The sequence below is a fragment of the Oncorhynchus clarkii genome, chromosome 12 (assembly GCF_045791955.1).
Source record: "Oncorhynchus clarkii lewisi isolate Uvic-CL-2024 chromosome 12, UVic_Ocla_1.0, whole genome shotgun sequence".
Lineage (NCBI taxonomy): Eukaryota > Metazoa > Chordata > Actinopteri > Salmoniformes > Salmonidae > Oncorhynchus > Oncorhynchus clarkii.
Window position 1 is genome coordinate 72,164,955 of NC_092158.1, and position 11,439 is coordinate 72,176,393.

Here is an 11,439-nt window from a genome sequence, read left to right on the forward strand (position 1 = left end):
AATTAAAGTATTCATCAATCTATCATCTATCTTTTCTTTTGACTTCCTCAAAACCACATTTTAAGACTCATTGACACATATGACTTGATGATGAGAGTGTGATTAAACCCTTGTGCATGACTGTGGATAGGAAGCTGTCACTCTCTGTAATGCTACTGGAAGGCAGGGGAAGCCCGGTGAGGAGCCCGGTGAGGAGCCCGGTGAAGAGAGCAGAGTGCAGCGAGACATCATGTCATCCAGTCATGGGGGTGGACATGATCTCTCATCCTCACTGAGACAGCACATGCTCCGGGGTCTAGGTGTCACCACTCCTAGGTGGTATGGCCACAGGGCTGTGTGTGTGTGTGTGTGTGAGGCTGACAGCTGCATGATCCACGCTCCCTGTGCTCTCTCAGGCCAGAAAGGCAGCAGGTAGAGGGGGGCGAGAGAAGGAGAGAGAAGGGGAGAGTGAGAATGAGAGACTCACCAGTATCTTCAGGGCAGTCATTTCACCACCTATCTCTGGGTGGGCGCGCCCCTCTCACCCCTCTCACCTCTACACACTGCTGTGCTCCATTACAGCCAAAGAGCAGAAACAAATGCAGGTCGAACCCCTCTCCTTGGTCCCCATAGACACAGAGACCTTATGAATTCTCCCTCTCTTTTTTGACAGGTACTCATCTGCTTTCATTCAACCTCTCATCACGGCTTCAAAGACAAACGGATCATTTCCCTCAGGAGAATGAGAAGATCAGTTGCCTTCCAAAAAATGACTGGTATCCAAACATTGTTGCCCTGAAGCAATTTAGCTCGTCATAATTGGGCTCTTCATTTTGTCTCTCCGGGGCTATGATTGTAGAGTTATAATGTATTATTTTGCCTGAGAAGGATCGTTCAGTGCATTAAATATAAGTGATTTAATAACATATCATTTTCCCTTTATGTTTAAAACAAAGGCATAGGGGACTCATTCAGTGGGACGGGTGAGTTCCTCCACCTAACAACAGTGCTGCTGCCATGGTGTCTAGCCAGGAGAGGGAGACTGATCCGGCTCAAAATCCTCTCTAGTTCCAGGAAACTGCTTTTGACGGCCCCAGGGATCCAGCGCTGGCATCAGAAAATAGGGTGTCTTACTGGTGGTTCAGAAAAGATGCCACACACACAGGGCTAAACATCTCCACCATCCATCTTCACACTAGACCTATCCTGATAACCTCAACAACAAACCCTAATTCAACCCTACCTACACAGTTCTTCTTTGTCTCTTTCCCTATAGGTGGGTCCAGTGACTGATGTACCTGAATGTAACAGAATAGGGGAGTTTAGCAGGAGCGGGGTTGAAATGGACACATGATGATGACTTGGTCAATCAGAGTGAAGCGAGCATGCTCCACACCTGGAGTCTAGGTGTCAGTATCTGCCTGTGGTGCTCAGGTGTGTGTGGGGGGGGGGGGGGGACCGGTAAACTCAGCTCCTCCTTTCTCCAGGGCTGAAAGATAGAGGACAAACAGTGAGGACCCTACGACCTCAGAAGGGAGGCAAATACACCTCACATAATCTGCCAAAGGGCTCGTAGGGGCCCTTCCTCTCCTTCTCTACTTGTCTGAGCTACATGTTAAATCCTAACATATCCCACCACTGCCCTGGGGAGGTGTTATGACAACCGAAAATGGTGAGCAGCAAGAGCAAGAAGTGGCTTGAACATGAATCATGTTTTTTGACATGTGGGGGTGGGTTAAAACAGGCCTCTGTTGAGAAGCAAGTAGCCTGGAGAGACAAGTGTCAACCATCAACCAACAGGCTCAGCAAACCATCTCTCTCTAGGTCGGTTGTGCTATGTGGGGTAAACAATAACACATTATAGAGACAATAAGAGCCAATTCCCCTGAACATATAGTATCTGTCAATGGAACACCTGCACTTGTTTGGCTGCTCTGCTCATACCCTCATGCATCCCCAGTCGTAGGCTGATGGAGCGTGGGAGAGAGAGAGAGGGCTGATGTGAGGTGTGGTTTTGTAGGGGTGCCAGGGATAGCCCCAGGATGATTCTCTCTTCTGGATCACTAAGGATCCATTGTTAACATCTCAAGGGGGGGGGGGCGGGACACCACTCAGTAGCAGCATAATTCTGAGAAATCAAACCACGTCTGTTTCACACACTCATTGAAAAGGAGAGAGAATTTGATGGGCAGCTTAACAAACCATCTGACACTTTACCTCATCCTCATTCATCCTGGGTGCCGCCATTTGTGACTTCTCCCAATCTCATCTGTCCGTGGAAAGTTTGATATTATTATTGTTGGTCTGTCTGTGTCCGCGGGCAGAGGAGGGAATCCAGGATGGACAGACAGGTGTATTCCGACACCAATCTGTGGAAAAAGGGATAATTAGACAAAGCCAGGGTGAGCTGACAAAACTTTGCCAGGAGACGTCTTCTCATTAAGTCTTGCCAGTTACATGCGTCTTTCCAGTACATCCGTCAACAGATGAGCCCTGATTGGATTGTGGGGAGAGGATGTTTTTTGTGGGAACAGAAAGAACACTGTCTGTGATTCAGATAAAAAAAGTTTGAAATATCCAATAAATGTCGTTCTGCTTCATGATTGTGTCCCACTTGTTGTTGATTCTTCACAAAAAAATACAGTTTTATATCTTTATGTTTGAAGCCTGAAATGTGGCAAAAGGTCGCAAAGTTCAAGGGGGCCGAATACTTTCGCAAGGCACTGTATATGACATGTAAAAAGATGAGAATATCAATCAATCAAATGTATTTATTAAGCCCTTGTTACATCAGCTGATGTCACAAAGTGCTGTACAGAAACCCAGCCTAAAACCCCAAACAGCAAGCAATACAGGTGTAGAAGCACAGTGGCTAGGAAAAACTCCCTAGAAAGGCCAGAACCTAGGAAGAAACCTAGAGAGGAACCAGGCTATGAGGGGTGGCCAGTCCTCTTCAGGCTTTGCCAGGTGGAGATTATTACAGAACATGGCCAAGATGTTCAAATGTTCATACATGACCAGCAGGGTCAAATAATAATAATCACAGTGGTTGTCGAGGGTGCAACAGGTCAGCACCTCAGGAGTAAATGTCAGTTGGCTTTTCAGAGTATCTCTACCGCTCCTGCTGTCTCTAGAGAGTTGGAAACAGCAGGTCTGGGACATGGTAGCACGTCCGGTGAACAGGTCAGGGTTCCATAGCCGCAGGCAGAACGGTTGAAACTGGAGCAGCAGCACAACCAGGTGGACTGGGGACAGTAAGGAGTCATCAGGCCAGGTAGTCCTGAGGCATGGTCCAAGGGTTCAGGTCCTCACAGAGAGAGAAAGAACGAAAGAAAGAGAGAAAAAGAGAAAAAGAGAGAGAATTGGAGAGAGCATACTTAAATTCACACAGGACACCGGATAAGACAGGAGAATTACTCCAGATATAACAGACTGACCCTAGCCCCTCGACACATAAACTACTGCAGCATAAATACTGGAGGTTGAGACAGGAGGGGTCGGGAGACACTGTGGCCCCTTCTGAAAATACCCCTGGACAGGGCCAAACAGGCAGGATATAACCCCACCCACTTTGCCAAAGCACAGCCCCCCACACCACTAGAGGGATATCTTCAACCACCAATTTACCATCCTGAGACAAGGCCGAGTATAGCCCACGAATATCTCCCCCACGGGACAACCCAAGGGGGGACGCCAACCAGGACAGGAAGATCACGTCGGTGACTCAACCCACTCAAGTGGCACACCCCTCCTAGGGACGGCATGGAAGAGCACCAGTAAACCAGTGACTCAGCCTCTGTAATAGGATTAGAGGCAGAGAATCCCAGTGGAGAGAGGGGAACCGGCCAGGCAGAGACAGCAAGGGCGGTTCGTTGCTCCAGTGCCTTTTCGTTCACCTTCACACATCAAATTAACCAAAATAGAAACATGATTTAAAAGCGTCACTCAAATCTAGAAAGCTCACTTCCACTTCATAAATGCTATTATCATTCCATATTTTGGTGGTGAAAGGTAAGAGAGAAAACATGAATATGGCTTAAATTACACTAACTTTAAATCATTTTATTTAGGATTTTCCTAAATTTCCGCTTCTACATTGTTTGAATGGAGCTGTCGAACTACCTGTACCTGCCTCGTAGTGTCGCTGCAGCAGTTCTTTGGCTTTTATCACTCGGTGGAGCTTCCGTTATTCCATTTCCGTACACAAATCTTCTCAACTGATGACGTGTGCTTTGCACAAAAATCCACTTGTTTTCAGTTTCACAATAAAACCGGATAAAGGTATTCCTCTATAAACCGAGGGTATTTTTGTGTGGATTGTGTCTTGAAACATAAAGGAAAATGGAAACATTGTACCATCAAACAAATAAGTGAGTGTTTCTGTTCTCTTTCAAAAAATGTAAGGCAGCTAACGTAGCTCAATTGCCTTACGATATACCGCGTTACTGTAACTAGCTGGCTAGCTAACAACATTTCATGACAAAGATAATTTTAACTAACCCCTTCCATTAGTGGGCATGATCTATTAGCTAGCCAACCAGCTAATAGATAGCCATAGATCGATGACCAACAATATTAAACTATCACTACTGTAACGGTACGCCGCGTTCAAACCAACTGGGAACTCAGAAATATTTGACTTCAGTGAATTCAAAACTACTAGGAACTCGTAAAAAAAACTAGCTCTGACTTGGAAACATCGTTTTGAACAGTCATCCAAGTCAGAAACTCATATTTTTAGAGTTCCGACTTTCTGACCTAAAGATCACTGACGTCATGATTTTACCTTGTTTCGCCCCCCAAACCCGAGTTTCTAGTAGTCTTGAAAGCACCATTAATTCACTGTCTGGAGTTTACGTATCTAGCGTGTGTATTACATTGCCACATACCATTGTCTAGTTCCTTGTCTATTCAATATACCTTTATCTAACATTACGTTGCCATAGAGCTTCCATATAGACCTCTGCTTAATATTTACGGTAGCCTAGGAATAATTATATATCTTTACTCTCTGTCCTGTTTGATCAGGCAAATACAGGAGGTGCAGTCGCTCATGGGACGCCTGGAGAACACAGATCGTCAGTCTGTCCACTGTGAGTTCACTCTTTCTAAATAATGGATCTTCTGCATTCAATGAATGTTGCAAGTGTCAACCTTTGTTCCACCATCCATCGTATCTACATTGCACAAAAATAGAAATGCAACATGTAAAGAGTTGGTCAAATGTTTCATGAGCTGAAATGAAATATCCCAGAAATGTTCCATATGCACAAAAAGCTTATTTCTCAAAAATGAGTTTACATCCCTGTTCGTGAGCATTTTTCCTTTGCCAAGATAATCGATCCACCTGACAGATATGGCATATCAAGAAGCTGATTAAACAGCATGATCATTACACAGGTGCACCTTGTGCTGGGTTCAAAAAAAGGTCACTCTAAAATGTGCAGTTTTGTCACACAACGCCACAGAAGTCTCAAGTTTTGAGGGAGCGTGCAATTGGCATGCTGACTGCAGAACTGTCCAACAGAGCTAATGCCAATTTAATGTTTATTTCTCTACAATAAGCTGCCTCCAACGTCGTTTACAGAATTTGGCAGTACGTCCAACTGGCCTCACAACCGCAGACCACATGTAACCAGGCCAGCCCAGGACCTTCACATCTGGCTTCTTCACCTGCGGGATTGTCTGAGCCCAGCCACCCAGACAGCTGATGAAACTGTGGGTTTGCACAACCGCAGAATTTCTGCACAAGCTGTCAGAAACCGTATCAGGGAAGCTCATCTGCGTGCTCGTCGCTCTCACCAGGGTCTTGACCTGACTGCAGATCTGCGTCGTAACCGACTTCAGTGGGCAAATGCTCACCTTCTATGGCCACTGGCATGCTGGAGAAGTGTGCTCTTCACGGATTAATCCTGGTTTCAGCTGTTGCAGACAGTGTGTTTGCGTTGTGTTTGCGAGTGGTTTGTTGATGTCAACGTTGTGAACAGAGTGCCCCGTGGTGGGGTTAGAGTATGGGAAGGCATAAGCTATGGACAACGAGCACAATTGCATTTTATTGATGGCAATTTGAATGCACAGAGATACTGTGACGAGTTCCCGAGGCCCATTGTGCCATTCATCCGCCGCTATCACTTCATGTTTCAGCATGCACAACCCCATGCCGCAAGGATCTGTTCACATTTCCTGGAAGCTGAAAATGTCCCAGTTCTTCCATGGCCTGCATACTCAGCAGACACGTCACCCATTGAGCATGTTTGGGATGCTCTGGATCGATGTGTACGACAGTGCATTCCAGCCAATATCCAGCAACTTCTCACAGTCATTGAAGAGAAGTGGGACCACAATCAACAGCCTGATCAACTCTTTATTCACGCTGCATTAAGAAAATGGTGGCCAGATACTGACTGGTTTTATGATCCAGGCCCCTACCTTTTTTTTTACGGTATCTGTGACCAACAAATGCATATCTGTATTCCCAGTCATGTGAAATCCATAGATGAGGGCCTAATGAATTTATTTAATTTCACTGATTTCCTTATGAACTGTAACTCAGTAAAATATTTAAAATTGTTGCGTTTTTATATTTTTGTTAATTATACATTTGGAATTTACAACTAGGCAGTATTTACATATTTTCCCCTTCTCCAGTGTTGTGCAGCCCTTTGAGCCAAGCTGTGCCCTCCCTACTGATTGTTTTGGGCGGTGGGCAGGGCGGGCAATGTTCTGTGAGCCAGGCTGGTGCCAGGGCAGGAAGCATAGGGGTGGCGACTGGGAAGAGGGACGACTGGGAAGTCTTCTCTAAAGATAATGGTGGCAGCCAGTCGGCCGCCCAGTCGTGACAATGACATCATCTCGCATGTTAGAGGGTGGAAGGAAGCAGCAGGCGTCCGAGCGAGGAGTCACTCAGTCAGGACGGGAGAGGGCTGGGGACAAGATGGTGCTAGTCCTTTTTAAAGGGCAGATAAAAGCTTCCCACAAGCCTAGTGCTGCTGTCACCTTGGAATCAAACGCTATCTAGAATCTCAGCAGTCTGAGAATGAAACGGGTGTAACGATAGATATCTGACTTCAAATAAGAATCAGTGGCTGATTTGTCTTCATGAAGAGATCATGTACAAGGCCCTTTGTTTCAATGTGGATTAACTTCCTCTGCGAAGTTTGAGGAAATAACACATTTGCTTTCATCCCTCTCTTGGATTCACCTGAAACCGTGGGGCTGTAATTCCATGGTAGCATGGAATGGGGAAACTAACTACAGTGTGACAAACCACTGACATCATCTGTCTTGTCTGATTTGGTAGAATGAAAGTAACTTTAACATTTTATTTTGAATAAGATTGGCCTATTTTGGGAGTGAAACAACTGTTCAGGGTGTGTTTAATTGTGTGTGTGCTCTCCAGTGTTGGAGAACGAGCTGCAGGCCAGAATCGACCAGATCTTCAGCCATTTGGAACGTCTGGAAATCCTGGCTAGCAAAGAACCGCCAAACCGGCGTCAGAACGCCAAACTGTGAGTACTCATAAACTGCATCGGTGACCCAAATACACCAGAGATGGCATGGCGATGAATGTTTCATAAAGATGGGTGGGACTGGGACGAGGTCGCAGCTAGATGAAACAGGCAGTGTGTTTCTCATCCCCTGTGGCGACGCGGCTCTGTGAAAACATTCCCTCGGAAGCCCCGTCATCACCGGCATTCCTGCCGCGTTGGGCAAGGCGTCACTTCAGAGCCGGGTAAACAGGCCCCAGGGGACAAACTGCTGCGCCCCGTCCCACAGCTCTCCTCTGATCTCAGGACAGCTACAGAACGCTTGGGCCGCAGGGCTGAGCCACGAGCAGGTGATGCTCAGGAGGAGAGAGGGGTGGAGGGAGACAGGCCCTCAGGTGTTTCAGCCAGGTGGAGAAGAGGAGAAGTCAGATTGGGAAGAAGGCAGGCATGTTGACTTATCTTAGTGATGATGATAGAAAGCTTTTATTGAGAGCTAGAAGACATCCATACAGTGCATACCAAGGGAGATGTCATGAGTTAGTGAAGAAGGAGTGACTGAACCACAGTCCTGGAATTCTGGATGGAGCTGGAGGCAAAGGCTGCCATTTCTACCCTCTGAAATTTCCTCTGCCATTATTCGGCTGGGGGGGTAAGAAGAATGTGGTCTCTGTCTGTGTCCCCTCCGCAGGCGGGTAGACCAGCTGAAGTATGATGTTCAGCACCTCCAGACGGCACTGAGGAACTTCCAGCACCGTCGCTACTCACGAGAGACCCAGGACCGAGAGAGGGAGGAGCTCATGAGTCGTACCTTCACCACCAACGTCAGTAGTAGTGGCCCACTCATCTCCCAAGTAGCACTACAGTAATGTCTGCAGTCATGTAATGATAACCTAAAACATGTATACTAACTCTGCTTGACACACCACAACTGGTGTAACATGGGCAATTAAACCTAAACACATTTATTAGGGGAACATTGTTGAGATGTTACCGGTATTGTCCCCTACAGGATTCAGACACCTCCATCCCCATAGACGAGACGTTGCAGTTAAACTCCAACCTGAACAACGCACACCGAGGCATGGACGACCTCCTGGGCAGCGGCAGCAGCATCCTCACCGGACTCCGGGACCAGAGGGGCACGCTCAAGGTGTGTGTTTTCCCCTTACAAATCACATTTCATTTGTCACATGCTTCGTAAACCGCAGGTGTAGACGAACAGTGAAATGCTTACATACGGGCCTTTCCCAACAATGCAGAGAGAGAAAATATACAGAGAATGAATACACAATGAGTAACGATAACTTGGCTATATACACGGGGTACCAGTACTGAGTTGATGTGCAGGGGTACGATGTAATTGAGGTAGATATGTACATATAGGTAGGGGTAAAGTGATGAGGCTACAGGGTAGATAATAAGCACTAGCAGCAGCGTATGTGATGAGTCGAAAGAGTGCAAAATGCTGATAGTCCTGGTAGCTATTTGGTTAACTATTTAGCATTCTTATGGCTTGGTGGTAGAAGCTGTTCAGTCCTGTTGGTTCCAGACTTGGTGCATCGGTACCGCTTGCCGTGCGGTAGCAGAAATAAGTCTATCACTTGGGGGGCTGGAGTCTTTGACAATTTTTAGGGCCTTCCCCTGACACCGCCTGGTATAGAGGTCCTGGATGGCAGGGAGCTCGGCCCCAGTGATGTGCTGGGCCATACACACTACCCTTCGTAGTGGATGCCAAGCAGTTGCCATACCAAGCGGGGATGCAGCAAGTCAAGATGCTCTCAATGGTGCAGCTGTAGAACTTTTTGAGGATCTGTTTTTTTTTGTTGTTGACACTTTGCCAAGGAACACTGACCGTGACACGGCAGGGCAGGTCCCTGTCGACGGTATCCCAGAGAGAGGAATCAGTATTCCAAAACAAACCCCCGGTTTCTGTCCTCTGTAACGATCACTATGTGTAGTAGAAGTGTGTGGTGCTGGTCGTCAGCAGCAGGCTAAGTACATATTTCTAGGGAGGAGAAGAGATGGTGTTCCTGGTGACGGCTGCTGTAGGCCTCCTGTTATCAGGGCGTCTGGTGATCAGATGGGCTGGCCGTGAGAAACAGCTGAGGGACAGACCGGGAGGACAGAATGGCTGGGTGTGGTTCCTCAGACAGCCTCTCCCTAATCAGTTGAGTAGAGCTTTGTCATGACCAGGCTAAATGCAGGTTATGATACGACTGTGTATACAGTATTCCCACAAACAAACAGCAATGAAGCAGAACACCCATTAATAACTAACTTCAGCTTGTTCTTCAGGAAACAACAGCACAATCAATGGAACTTCAGCAGCTAATGTTTGATGTCTTTTCTCTCCTCGGTCTTCCCTAAATCCAGGGGACCCACAAGAAGATGCTGGATGTGGCCAACATGCTGGGTCTGTCCAACACGGTGATGAGGCTGATCGAGAAGAGGGCCACCCAGGATAAGTTCATCATGATTGGAGGGATGCTGCTCACCTGTGTGGTCATGTTCCTGGTGGTCAAGTACCTGGGCTGACCATGACCGCAACCACAGTTTTGCGTTGGTCTTGGACATTTTTGCACAATAAGCCCATAAGATACGTGAACGGTGATAAATTAGGCTCGTCTTCTAATCGGAGAGCTCCTTGAAAGTATTGTTTTCCGATCGGAAGGTGAGGAATTATCCGTCTTTTAATTTCCATGGGTTTTTGTCACCCACTTCTATTTCAACCACTCTTTGTTTGCACCAGGTAAATGGGTGTTAAGCAAGACATATACACTGAGTGTACAACACATTAAGGATGCCTTCCTAATGTGAGTTGCACCTTTTGCCCTCAGAACAGCCTCAATTCATCTGGGCATGGACTCTACAAGGTATTGAAAGCGGTCCACAGGGATGCTGGCCCATGTTGATTCCAATGCCTCCCACAGTTGTCAAGTTAACTGGATGTCCTTTGGATGGTGGACCATTAGTGACACACACGGGAAGCTGATGAGCGTAAAAAAACAGCGTTGCAGTTCTTGACACAAACCAGTGCGCCTGGCACCTACTACCATACCCTGTTCAAAGGCACTCTTTTGTCTTGCCCATTCAGAGAGTGGCACACATATACAATCCATGTCTCAAGGCTTACATTTTTTTTTTTTTATCCATATCCTCCATCTCCACTGACTGAAGTGGATTTAACAAGTGACATCAATAAGGGATCCTAGCTTTCACCTGGATTCACCTGGTCAGTTTATGTTATGGAAAGAGCAGGCGTCCTTAATGTTTTTGCGCTCAGTGTCTATACTTTAATTTGACTTCAAACTGAACAACGTGGAACCTTGCATCCATAACTCCAGCTCGCTGACACCTGCCACTCATCTCGGCGGTCATCCACCTGACGGCCTGTGTGTGAAGCCGTAGGTGGGTGAGATAGCCAGTCATGAAATGTTCTCTACCTTATTTCAAACGAATTCTCCTTCAAGGTCCATTTCCTTGCCTTAGTCTCCCCTATAATGAGTTCTCCATTGCCTTGTGGGTGCTTTCATCCTCACCATCTATTTGAAGCATTATTTGGCTGTTTGCTCTTTTTCCCAAAATGGACAGAAAAAAAAGTTATCTGGAAATGGATGAAAAGCTGATGTTGCACCTCATCACACATCCTAATGACACTGCCTGGAGAATACTTATGTCAGATGAACCAATACATGTATGTAGCCCAGGGAGGAAGAGGGCAGTTAACAGGGACCTGTGCACAAGCTACAGACCGATTTAGTAAGAACAAAAACACAAAAGTGATGAAATATTCTGCTTGTCATGTTTTGAGAAACTATCTATACAAGGTGTATTGTCGTCACACTTTCAAAATGTAAATTGGACATTTGCTTGGCCCTAGTCTCACTATGTTAGTGCAACCAAGGTTCAAATTGTAATTCTCTGAAGATCAAAAATTAAACATTTTAAAAACAACTGGTCTTAAATCTTTCTC

General features: G+C 46.4%; 1 protein-coding gene across 1 annotated transcript; it reads left to right on the plus strand.

Moving 5' to 3' along the window:
• Positions 1 to 4,159: 4,159 nt before the first annotated feature.
• LOC139421199 (Golgi SNAP receptor complex member 2-like) lies at positions 4,160 to 11,431 on the plus strand. Its single transcript, XM_071171842.1, has 6 exons — positions 4,160 to 4,349; positions 5,008 to 5,072; positions 7,379 to 7,487; positions 8,155 to 8,287; positions 8,476 to 8,616; positions 9,840 to 11,431. Exons 1-6 carry the CDS (start codon positions 4,321 to 4,323, stop codon positions 9,999 to 10,001), a joined length of 639 nt encoding a protein of 212 aa, XP_071027943.1. The 5' UTR covers positions 4,160 to 4,320; the 3' UTR covers positions 10,002 to 11,431.
• Positions 11,432 to 11,439: the final 8 nt, after the last annotated feature.

Coding starts and splice junctions, on each gene's coding strand:
- LOC139421199 (XM_071171842.1), top strand. CDS start 4,321: ATGGAAACATTGTACCATCAAACAAATAA. Junction 7,488..8,154: donor CGGCGTCAGAACGCCAAACT/GTGAGTACTCAT, acceptor TCCCCTCCGCAG/GCGGGTAGACCAGCTGAAGT. Junction 8,617..9,839: donor ACCAGAGGGGCACGCTCAAG/GTGTGTGTTTTC, acceptor CCCTAAATCCAG/GGGACCCACAAGAAGATGCT.